Below are 12,803 nucleotides of genomic sequence, written 5' to 3' on the forward strand. Positions count from 1 at the left end.
GGCCTTTGGAAAGGACTGATACTTCTGTGGGGCTAAGGCTTTTGGAGGAAAGATTCATGACTGTGTTTTGGGTCTGTTCTGGATTCTGTATGGTGGTGGGAGGGAGTTTTTGAGGGTGCGGTAAATATAATAGAATGTGGGGGAGTTTTGAGGTTTGTTGTGAAGGTGGTTGATAGTTGTATTCTGAAGTGAGAGTAGGAAGTGATAGGGTGGAGAGATTTTTGAGGTGATGTTGTGTGTGGTGCTCTTGTCCCTGGAGGTTAAGAGTATCAGCGTGTGATATCAGATCCAGGAATTTGGGAATCCACAACAGGAGAATTTTACGTATGGAGAGGAGGTGTTGCAAGGAGGTTTGGGCCTGATTGACATGGTTTTGCAGGATTACATTGGTGATGGTTAAGGACTGGCGGAATCTAAACAGATGGAGGTATTATGGGAGGAGGGGTTGCGGCCAGAGATGGGTAATTTGACAGTAAGTCCATCTGGGGAGGGTGGGATTCCATGAACCAAGCAACAATGCAGGAAAAGAATGTGGCATTGGGTTCTGGCTAGTAATAAGGAAACTTTCCTGTACTGACACAGATGTAAGGAGCAATGATCCATAGTGAAGGATAAAAATACACAAATAATGTCTAAATACATGCAAAAAATACACCAAAATCATGGGACAAATCATGAAAAGGATGAAACAGATGAAGAATGGGGAAACAAAATAAAATGTTAGGGAGTAAGCTGATAGTGAAAAGTGAAAACCAATTGAAATCAATGTGAAAACACAATGAAATCAAAGGAAAAATAAGTAAAAAGATTGTAATGTGGGTTGCAGATCTGTGGGTGGATAAGTCTGAAGAAGGGGACAGCAGATGTGGCTAGATTAGGTGAAGTTAGTATGCACGAAATGGAATAAGAGAGGAGAAGGAGCAGGAGATGGAGAGGGATTGGTAGGATGACGTTCAAGTTCATGTGGCACAGGAAGGTACAGAAAATAATGTATGAAAATACACAAGAGTGATGTGCAGGAAGAGTGAGCAATTTAAAGATCTCGATCTTGCAGTCTGGCCTCAGCAGCCAGAGACTGTGGTCATTTGTGTGAGAGTAGCATTTGCATATGAGAGAGAGAGAGACAGAGAGAGAGAGAGAGAGAGAGAGAGAGAGAGAGAGAGAGTGTGTGTGTGTGTATGTGTGTATGTGTGGGCGCGCGCGCTTCGTGGCCTTTTCAGCCAAAAGCTTACTTGTATGACAGTCTTGTTGTTGTGCCCATCTGTGACTCAGCATCTCCACTTATTTTACCAACAGCTCAAGATGGTAATATGACACTTTTCAAATATGTATGAGCTGTCAGACACCACCACTGGAAAATACTTCTCAATCATTATGTCATTACATGTGTGACGTGTCACGGTTAATACTCATGAGCAATGCCTACTGCTTCATTAAAGATTAATTAAGAGTACAAAACATGTTATGTAAAGTAGCACTACATGAAGGAAGTTCTGTGAATTATGCAAAGAAAGAATGAAGCCATTCATGAAAGAATGAAGCCATTCACAATTGTGTCAGTGTTTTATATGCCTACTTACAACTTAAAAAAGAAAAGTGAAAGGAATCAACCTTCTGTCTATTTCACTGCAACCAATTGTGAATTTCTCTCCTGTGCTAATCTCTTCATGACAGAGTACTAACTAACATTTACATCCAAAATCCTCAATTATTTGTCCTATATCGAGTAAATTAATTTCACATCTTCATAATAATTGGAAGTGTGTTTCAGCAACTTTCTGTTCCAAAGATGTGATCAGGATGTTTATTACTATGACTTTCATCACATATCCACAGACAATAATTTTTACCAAAAAGGCAGGCAATTTATTGTTTCAGGAATATAAACATACAGTTTACACAACCAACTAGATGATATGTGGATTATTTTGGACATTTAAATTATGCTTCATCTTAAGCAGTGGTGTTAGTTCAAATATACATCCCTGAGTAAACTGTTTTTTGATTTAGTGCCAAATGTATATATACATTATATTGTCTGCATAAATATGCAAGCAACATTATTACTGTTTATACTTGCAACACACATAATAAACTTACATTCATTACAGAAAAATTTGTGAAAATGAACCAGATCAAATTTCTGGCTTTAGAAATATTGTTTCAATCCTTACATCAGGTTTCACTGTTACATGTACCAACAAACACCACACTGTATTTTTTTTATTAATTATTGGTTAAAAGCAAGGTTCTGAGTTAAAAAATGTACAAGCCAGACATAGTCAGCTGCACATATCTCCACAGTTTCATGCCAAGTAATTATATGTATCCTTCTCTGTCTCAGATCGCTCCAGATATTCTTTCTCAATCAGTATATCAATGCATTTTTTAATTGTATGTACATCAGGATGGAACTGAGAGGAAAAAAATTCCAGCACTTCAGCTACCAACTGGTGATGTTTTATAGTGCGCCTTGTCTTAACAATTCGCACAATCGCTGCTTGAATCAGTACTCTGCGGTCTTCATCAATGTTGCAGTGTGTTTTTTCTTGTTCTGTCTTAGTCAGCTGCCCTTTTGTTGGTAGATTTATATTAACTACGACTTTGCGGTTATGGTAAACAGAGGACAGATTGACTGTTGTTTCTAATTCAATGCTATCATCAGTATCGTCTACAACAAGCAGCTTTGCCTTGATTAAACTTCTTATAACCTGTATCAATACATCCTGAGAGATTCCAGTTGACTCCATTAACTGAGCTACAGTCCATGACAACTGGTCATTAAATTGTAATAAAACACCCATCTGAAATGTCGAAGTTTGTAATGTATAGCGCATGCTGAAACAGTTAGTTACAAGCTCACCACGTGATAATGAATGCATCCAGATAAGTTTACGACCACAGTGTTGTGTAGTGTAAAACTGAGTGAAGCGCTGTATTGGGTTTTGTAATTCTGGTGGAACAATAAATTCCTGGACTGAAATCTGATATGGCCAGCAGCCAGAGGATAATACCAGAATACTGAAATCCACTCCATTACTTTTTTCTTCATCTCTGCTGTTCCATTCCCTAAAGCCTTCATTAAGACTCTTTGATAAGTCCATATCCTGGAACATACGTTGCAGCTTTGAAGTATACTCAAAACCACATGCTTGCTTCAATTTGGATATCATTGCTGCTTCAGCATCATCATTGGTTAATAATCCTGCTACAAGTCTACGTGCCAACATGTTAGCATAAAATTTCTGAAAAACATCCTTATCTTCTACATAGGCAAAAATAATCATAACCTCATTGAGCATATCCTCAATGTCATCGTCTTCTGAACTTTTTGGCCCTTTCCGCAAAATGACATCACAGTAACGAGCAAGCAGTTCAGGTGATTTTGACTGATGTGTAGGTGCAGCACGAGTGACTGCATTATCATTAACAAATTGTTTGCAAGCTTTATCAAGTGATGCAGCAAATGCACCATTATTTAAAAATGCTTCTGCTATCGTAGTACTGAATCTTTTGTAAACCCTCAAAAGTGCTTGAACATAGGTAACTGGAGAAACATCAGCATCCTGTTTCTCAATTTCTGCATTACCTTCCTGAATTACCTGTTCCTCTAACAGATCTGTAAAAAGTTTAATGTGTTTTGGAACTCGTACTACAAGCTGATAGATTCTTCGAAGTTCCTCAGTTACATCATTACTGGATGTCTTTTGCAAAAGTGCCTGGAATTCTAAACGCAACTGCTCAATATACCTAGAGATCATTATCTTCTCACAGCATTCAATTAATGGTATCTCTGTGGAAGGATGTAAATACAGATTTACACGCTTCTTTTCTTCTTGGATACGCTGCTCCACTCTGCGAACATACCTTGAAACCAAGATGATGATGATAATAGCTTTTATTTTAAAATTCAACACACACAGACATAATACAAAGATATTAAGACTTATCAACAAAAATGTAGATTGATTTAAAATGTGGTAAGGAAGTTCTTGTAGAATGTAAATGCTTTAGGATTAAAGGACACCACTCACCGAAAAGTAAAAGTGTTGAGTTGTTGATAGGCACACTCAAAAGAAAGAAAGAAAACTTGCTGGCTTTCAGAGTTATCCTTTGATGAGATAAGAAAAACAACAAAAAACACACACACACACACACACACACACACACACACACACACACACCTGTGCCCCTTCATTTATTTTTTGGCATGTGGACTGGTTGAGTTGGGGTAGTAGCCGTTGGGGTGGGGCAGGTAGAGGGAAGGGTGGAGGTAGCCCAGGGGTGGGTGTCTAGCAGCTTGGAGTGTGGCAGCCAGTTTGCTAGCTAGGAATGCAAGAGGGATAGGTGGCAGGTATATGGACTGGCACAACTGTAGTAGCCAGTAGGAAGCAGCACATGCTGAAGGTATTGTGGGTATGTGAATTGGGACGGGGTGCCAGGTGGAATAAGGAGAAACTGTTGGGTGGAGGGTGCAGGGACACTGGGTTACCCGAGACTGATGCCAGCCACTACAATCATGTTATTCCATATGCAGGACACCCATCCCTGCTGCACTCCTAGCCAGCAAACAGGCTGCCTCCCTCTGAGCCACTATCCACCCATCCCCACTCCTTCTCCCGGCCTCCCTCTCCCTCTTCCTCTCCCTCTCCTTCTACCCCCCCCCCCCCCCCATCTACTACACCCCCCACTCGACACTATTTTCACCACAACCAGTCCACCTACTGAAAAATAACAATGGTACTGCTAGCCTAGCCAGCACCATGTAGTGGCACAGGTGTGTGTGTGTGTGTGTGTGTGTGTGTGTGTGTGTGTGTGTGTGTGTTTTATTTTATTTTATTTTATTTTATTTTACTCTAGCTTGTCAAAATATAACTCCGAAAGTGAGCAAGTTTTCTTTCTTTTGTATGGGCCTATTGACAACTCAACACTTCTGCTTTTTGGTGAGTGGTCTCCTTTAATCCTAAAGTTGATTGCTATTACATGAACAATAAGTAAGTCAATGGATTATGAACATATTTTGTCACAGTTCAGACAAAAAGGTAAGGTATGAACAAATATTTATTGTGTTGGAATGATTCAATACCAATAGAAAGATGAGAAAGTATTAATGACTCAAAACAGGTTTGCAGCTTACTTCTTATATATAGTTCAGCAATTCAGTCTCTATTTTTTACGGATAAATATGATTTTATACTATTTCTTAAAGGCAAAATGTTGTTATGATATTCACTGGAATGTGATGTTTACTATAAATTCACAAAAAAAAATCAGTCCAAATAAATGTGTGCCATTCTGAAGTAATTTTTTAACATTTTGGCAAATATAGAAGTAAAGTTGAAGGATTCACTACTAAAATAAAGAGACAGGTGGGTTCACTCCACGGAGAGTAGTAACTTCAAAATAGGTATGGCGTGAAGACTCCCAACAAGTGCATATTTTGTTGTGCATCTAGTACGGGATTGCAGAAAAAGTTTTCCTTCACGATAATACTGTATCTGCATGTTCTTCAAAAGTACAGAAATTTTGCAAACTTAAAGTGAAACACATTATATTATTTCTCTTAGATAAAGGACAACAATTCTGGACAGCTACTCCTTCACTTAGGCTTGGTTACTGTCTTACTCCAAATAGAATGATTCAATGCTGTTTCCATGGGTTGCCATATATGGGATTTATGATGAGCATTTGTTCCACATTCTGAAACAGTTCACTATTATGTGATTATAGTAATGATGAAAAATGCAGCTCCAGTTACAAAAGTGATTCATGTAACATTACTTGAGTACCTAGCATAACCCTGTTATTTGTATCTTCTACTAGACATAATAAAGAATCAGATGTATCTATTGCATAAAATCAAAGGTATTTTTTTAACACATCTTCAAAAATATAGCTACGGTATATAAATTATAAAATAAAACGTTAGCGTTTTTACTCCAGTATTAATATAAAACTTTATTACTTTGAACATTTGTAATTTCCCCACCAGCAACAAAAATAAATTCTTGGGTGAACAAAAAAACTAATTATGCCATTGTATTATAACCTCCACTGCCCCCTCCTCTTCCCTCCCTTCACGCCCCCCCCCCCCTCCTCTCTCTCTCTCTCTCTCTCTCTCTCTCTCTCTCTCTCTCTCTCTCTCTCTCTCTCACACACACACACACACACTTGTCACCATTGTTCCAACCTTTTAAGTGATGTCATACTCCATGATGATTTTTTTTCCACAATAAATATAATAAATCATATTTGTAGCAAGTTTGGTTGAAATTGCTCTAGGCATTCTATACACCCATTTGTATATGTCACACCTTTCCATACTCACCTCATTTCAGAAAGCTGTCTCCTGCTGGCAATTTATTTATTTATTATGTAAGTTAAATGTATATCAAGTATGGTTGGAATCACCCCAGGCATTCCAGTGTTGCTATCCCTCATCCCATCCCACACTCCTATCCTTAGTGATAGGAAAGAGGTTTCTTATCTACACAGTATTAAATCATATGTGTACCAAGACGGACTGAAATTGTTCTATGAATTCCATAGCTACAGTGGCATAAACCCATGTTACACCCACATCCATCCTTTATACATGCATACAGAAATGGTTGTCGACCTAGTCTGGATCATTATCAAGTAACAATACTGGAAAGCAGAATGTTCCAATGGCCAGAACTGTAACAGTTATATACATTGCTGTAGTATGTGTGGTCATCACCAACTTGCCGCATTAAACTGTTAAAACTTTATAACAGTCCTGACCAGGGTCATAACAAATCATATCAAGCAAACAAATTCTGCGAATGGAGCTGTTTTTCATCACTGTAATTATCATTCAGGTACCAGAATATCAAGGATGTGAGTGAAGTATAAAAGTAACAGAAACTATAATCCACAGTAAGAAACTATATCAATATAAATGTAATTTAATGTATCTTAACAGTGAAGTCTTAGTATGAAAGTAACCTGAATAATTATTCCAAAATGGCCCCTGATCTATAACATTTCTATTTGAGTGTAGTGTGTGAAATGAGACACACTACATGGATTTGTGAATATGACCAAACCTAAAATCTTTGAAGCAATAAAGAAAAGAAACAAAAGTAAAAGATTCATGTGATCATGATGGACTAGTGACTTCCGGTAGTTCAAAAAAAGTTATTTGTCTGGTGTATATGTCAATAAGAAAACTGGTTATGGCAAACAGAAAATCAAAAGCAAATTTTAATCCTAAAGTAAGCAGACACATAGGATTAAAACTTACATCCAGTATGCCTTGGGTATTATAACTTGTTTCTGGTTTCTATGATTGAAGTTAGTGTCAATGTGGTAATGGAAACCTGTCATTTGAATTTAAATAGTTTAAGGAGTAAAAGTGACAAGCCACTGAATAGTTGAGGTGCTGACCCATGGATAGGTACATAAACAAGATTGAGAATTTTGCTAGCTTTCAGAGTATTTCTTCTTCAGAACTATAGTACACATATACACAAACACATACATGCTCCTGGCCTCAATTTCTGGTAGCCCTTGCTCCAAACAACCATTTTCACCTGCCTCATGACACTAACTTCACACAAACCACACCTTCTCCGCAGTTGCCACTTTCCTCATTCTATCTTTAGCTCTGAAGAAGGATTTGTCCAAAAGCTAACAAAGTTCTCAATCTTTTTTATCTGCCTGCAGATGACTCAGCATCTCAAGTATTCAGTGAGTTGTTACCATTACTTCTTAAACTATTTAAAGCTATTGTCATATATCTGTAAAGATAGACACAAAACAAGTGTTAGTCGAGGGAAAGAAAAAATGTAATCATACTGAAAGACCTAGCTCGAAGGATAAGTGGTTCAAGTACATACAAAGTGAAAAAGGTAAATTGTCATAAAATATTATACATATAGAGCAAAGTCTCCAAGATGCCTGCTTCTGTTCACATCAAAGGTTGCTGCCTTGTAAATAATCGGTAAACCCCTGATTCTTTAAACAATTGAACTCCTGTATACAAAACTGCTTCAGACTTCTGATTACTTCACACAAGAGTTAATGTGTTGACTATTTGATGTAAGCAAGAAAAAGTTTAGAAAAGTTTGAAAGTATGTTTAAAGTTTGTTGGAAGTTGCTAATTGTTCTGTCAAACACTGGGCAAATATAGTCTGTTCTAATGACATCAATGTCAGCAGGATGCATCTCCTGAACTATATGTCATACAGTGACATAATTGTGCAGGTAAATTCAATGATATATGTGGTTACCACCTGCTTAATGTGCTGCAAACAGAGTTAGTAGTAAAGAAGTAATAGAGTAAAACATTGTGGCTGAAGTGGTAGTTTTATTGAACGATCAGCAAAAAATGTAATAAGTAATAAACTTTTCTCATTTCATAATTTTTTGTGGTCATCAGCGAGAAAAGATTTGTAAAAGTTTGAAATAACTTTTATAGTTCACAGCAAGTCACTAGGTACTCTTATTCTCAAATACCGGATGAATATAGTCTGGATATTTCCGTGTGGCGAGTAACTTTACCTCAAGACATATACACAATTTCTAACTGCAAAACTTACCTCACTATGTTAAATCTTTAACATAAGATTACACATCTTAATGAATAGATTATGAGAGGATTTTACATTTTCAAATTTGGCCAATAATTATATCAAATATTATAATTCAAATTTTTGTTTCCCCTGGAAGCCGTTTGCTAGGCAACCTGCAACTGGTATTATGCACTAGGAACCAAGAACTGGATTAGTCATTTAGTAGTATAGATAGAGTGTACAAAATCCTTTAGCTAAAATACAGTAGTTATTTTTCAGGAATGGTTTGTTGTGAATTCTGATATCCTGAAGGCAGAATTTGTTTGCATTCTTCTTGAATCATGGTGAAGAATTGTTGCCATAATATTAGGCAAATTCATTTAGCACATACATGATAGCACATTTATTCCAAGGCGTTAAGTGGAGTTGAGGTCAGGGCACTGAGCATGTATTTAGATAAAATCTGTTTTATTGTCTTCAAACCATGATGCAGCGGCCCCTCAGAAGTAGTGTTGAGCTAATACAGAACAGATCCAAATCCATACCTTTATCACCATGTAGAAAATTTGATGCCTTCTGAAATGTTTCCATATGTTATGTTTTTTTTTTCACCCAAACTTTCTGGTCCAGCACTATACCATGACCCCACCTACATCAAACTGTATTTTTCCCCCGATTCACAAACAAGCTGATACCCAGCAGAATAAAACAACATTTCCCTGTCTTTGCAATAAGTAATGGGTTTTTGGCTGTCTTCTTTGCTGGGTAAAGCTGCTAAATGTTCTGTAAACCACTCAGGGAATCAGGGCATATACAGAATTTTTGTACATGATCAAATCTCACACACTTAAATGCCATCAAGACTACATCAATTCAACATTAAACTTTTACATTCATTTGGCTGGTGTGTCCAGAGGACACAGTTGAGAGCACTAATGGAGCAGCCAACCAAGTCCACCAGTCATGTCTTTCAGAAAGAGTTCATTCAGATTATATCTGCTTTGCAAATGGGCTTGATGCTTGTGGGTAGTTTTTATGAATGCTGCCTGTGTCACAGTCAATCTGCGTAAGTAGGTAACTGCAAATGTCCTGAGAAGTGTAGGTGTTTGGCACCATGAGTATAGCTGCCCCTGAATGGCTAGTGGGAGTTCTACAGCCTGTGCATTTAGTCAAGATATGGAGCTGATCCTATAGGACCTGTAACTGATCTGGGGCCCTCCTTGTGCACTCAGTTGAGCATTTTAAGGTTTGAGGTTTGCACTGACCAATATGAAACACAAGCATAATGAGACCAGGACAGAAAAAACTTTCCCCTAAGCTTTGAAATGAGGTCTCATCATTTCAAATATTTTGGAATATTAAATGCACTGAGAGCTCTTACCTTCAGATAAGGCAGCAACAATAATTTCCCATTGAATATAAGGCTCATGGATCTCACACTCATTAAAATTGAGCATGGCATATCACACCCATAGCTCTGGTTGGTTAAAAGTAGGGCAATGTTAATGAAAACTCATAAAAAGCTAAAACCAGTTTTTTTCTTGTCCTTTTGTAGATGTTTTAAGTGTCAATTGCAGTTTATGGGCTGTAGTTACGGGAATAGAGACTTAAACAAGAAAAAGGAAGGAAGAAAAAAATGGTTTTGAGAAAAGATCTAAGCATGGGAGATGTTCAAAGAAGCTCCAACTATGCATCTAATGGATGATGATGTGCCTGCAAATAGTGCTATATTTTTGGCGATTGTTAAAAAAGACCAATATAAGATGTTTGCAAATGAAGAAGTCTTGTGTGTATATTTACTACAGTTGACTTATGCTCATTAAATACCTGCTGGCAGTAGTGTACATCATTTCTTGTTTCCAAAATACATATTAAACAATTATTAAAATTTGCTTAGGGGCTTTAAGAGGCAGTTCATAAAGTCTATTGGCAAAATCATTTGGATATAGATAGCACTTTCCCTTTTTTACAGAAAAATCAGAATATTCTCTTTCCAGTGGGAGTAGGTGTATTATGCCCTAATTTTGCTAAAAATTATGAGGATTTTCCTAAAAGCCAGGCACGGTTGTTATGCTATAATGAATTACCCCTGTCCTGGATCAGTGGAGTGATATGTAGTCAGTGCAGCAGTAAGTCATACACACAGAAAGGCTGATTGGAGTGCGAAAATCAAAGCTACAGCTTTCAGAAACTGTGCCATTATGTGGGATGTCTCTTCTGGTATCCTTGTGAGCACTCCACTGTTTGTTATGACTGTCAAGCAAACTGTCCTGTGGCTGTTGGAAATTTTCTGACTCTCTTTGATCTGCAGCAGCGAAAACCATTCAGGAACTCAGCCCACAACATCTTTTACTGGGCATTAGGAACTCAACAAGACACCTTTTTCTGGGCAATAGCAATTACTATTTAAGATTCAGTGTATTTCCACCTGAAATGACCGTTATTGAATCTTCATATTGCCAATCACCTGTCACTTATTGCAGAGCTGCATTGCGGATTCCACCTCTTCTAATGTGTTTCACCCATTCTGGAGACTGTTATATCCCTCAGATATGCAATGATTCTGTGAAATAGCTAGTATGCCTCATCAAAGATGAAGTGTGTTTCACGCTCTCCTCTGACATGGAGATGCAGCTAGACTGGGAGGGGGTTACTCAAAGGAAGGTCCCTCATCACTTACCACTGAAGAGTATCAGTGAGGACTGGGCTGGGCTAAAAGCTAGCTGCCATACATCCATTATTCAAAAGGCAAATATCTTCTGATAGCAAGAGACTCTCGGCCAATTGACTCTAAGAATAAGTGCTAATAGAGCTCCATAGCAAATTTTGTGCATTGTAATCTCAGAAAGTAAGAAATGTTCAGGAAAGTTGGTTGGCAAGCATCTGAGAACCTCACTGTCAAGGGATTCATGAAGTGAAAGTGTAGTATAAATACTGAAGTAGAATTGATGCATTTGTGGTGGAAGCAACAGATTTGGCACCTTGTGGTTAAGGTTATTGGCACTGAGTGGTTGGAGTTGCATCTCTGCCTTCATCCTTTCTCCAGTAGAGTTTTGTTTTCTGTCAAGACTATAGCCTAATAGTGCAAGTTTATGAAATGATTTAAGAACAATCTCTTGGAGACATACATAGAAAGGATTTTGTGTAACAGGAACTTCAATTCTTCCATGTCAGTCCTGAGACCATTTACATGCCATTTAAGATTGGCATTTCTGTTTCTCCTTTCTCTTTTTTTATGTTCTCCTCTCAGGGAGGAAAGATACATTGAGAATGATTCTGTCTTTTTTATTATTTTTGTTGTGTTTCCCTTCAGTTTGTTTTTCAGAAGATGATCTGTTGGATGCCGCTGAGGACACAGTTTTTGTGTATTTTGTGTTTTGCTAGGCACTGACCTTTTGCTGGAGCAACACTCTTCACCTTGGCAATGTCTGCAGATTCAGTGGTTGCTCTCCTTTTACAGATACACTTAGGGATACAAGGAGGACTTGTGACTTCATAGGCTTTCCCAGTGTAATAATTCTTGGCAGTCTGCTCGGCTTTGCTGCCAGATCCTAAATCAACACGACTCGATATTTCAGTGATCCATCTGCCTGCCTTCTTCAGGAGAACGCAGCTGCCGAGTACTGCTGAAAACTGATGCCAAAGTTGCATGTCATCATTATATATGCCTCCATACTGTACACAGTGCATGAACTGCCCACCACGCAGTTGCTGTCCCCAAGGCTGGTCTAGTGCTGCCACCCCTAGTGGAACACTGGCAACAACAATATATCGCACTCAGACGCTATCTTCAAACACTGAGGCAGCCATACCGAAGAACACTGGGGCAGCCGTACCAAAGAATACTGAATTTTGATGCAAGATAGTACAGTGTTCTATGTCTTCTGAGAGGGATTTCCTTGTAGCAGGACTTGGAACCCAGTAATACACTACACTGGTGCAAGTGATAATGAAAGTGTGGATTCTAAGATGTTACAGTGTACTGTGCAATCACATATAAAGTGGAAATTCTGCTGACGTGCTGCCCTAAGCCCAAGGAATCCAACAGACAATGGCTGCTGACTGGGGTAGTGCAAGGGGGATCCAGCAGCGGAGAAAAAACATCATTGAGATGCATCCTAATAAATGAAAATAAACAGACCAGAATCTGTAGCGCTAACAGTAATATTAATAATTGGGACATTGGTTAAGAGGTTTTAATTAAAGTTATGTAGGGGTAAAAAGTAATAGCAACTTCAATGTTTGATTGACATTAAATGTCACTTG

At 38.1% G+C, this 12,803-nt stretch overlaps 3 protein-coding genes across 5 annotated transcripts in view; 2 read left to right on the forward strand and 1 right to left on the reverse strand.

The window, feature by feature from the left end:
- Positions 1-12,803, forward strand: part of LOC126333149 (uncharacterized) — a 229,801-nt gene that overhangs the window by 101,313 nt on the left and 115,685 nt on the right. The window lies entirely within an intron of this gene.
- LOC126333081 (uncharacterized) overlaps positions 1-12,803 on the forward strand; it is a 330,586-nt gene that overhangs the window by 61,143 nt on the left and 256,640 nt on the right. The window lies entirely within an intron of this gene.
- LOC126333107 (cullin-1-like) overlaps positions 1,776-12,803 on the reverse strand; it is a 53,249-nt gene continuing 42,221 nt past the window's right edge. Inside the window, exon 5 of one of the 2 annotated variants that reach the window (XM_049996713.1) lies at positions 1,776-3,867. In XM_049996713.1, coding sequence (XP_049852670.1) covers positions 2,307-3,867 — 1,561 coding nt within the window. In that variant the 3' untranslated portion in view covers positions 1,776-2,306. The remainder of the gene's footprint in view (positions 3,868-12,803) is intronic. The other variant, XM_049996714.1, reaches the window with a different exon arrangement.

This window comes from Schistocerca gregaria, chromosome 2 (assembly GCF_023897955.1).
Source record: "Schistocerca gregaria isolate iqSchGreg1 chromosome 2, iqSchGreg1.2, whole genome shotgun sequence".
Lineage (NCBI taxonomy): Eukaryota > Metazoa > Arthropoda > Insecta > Orthoptera > Acrididae > Schistocerca > Schistocerca gregaria.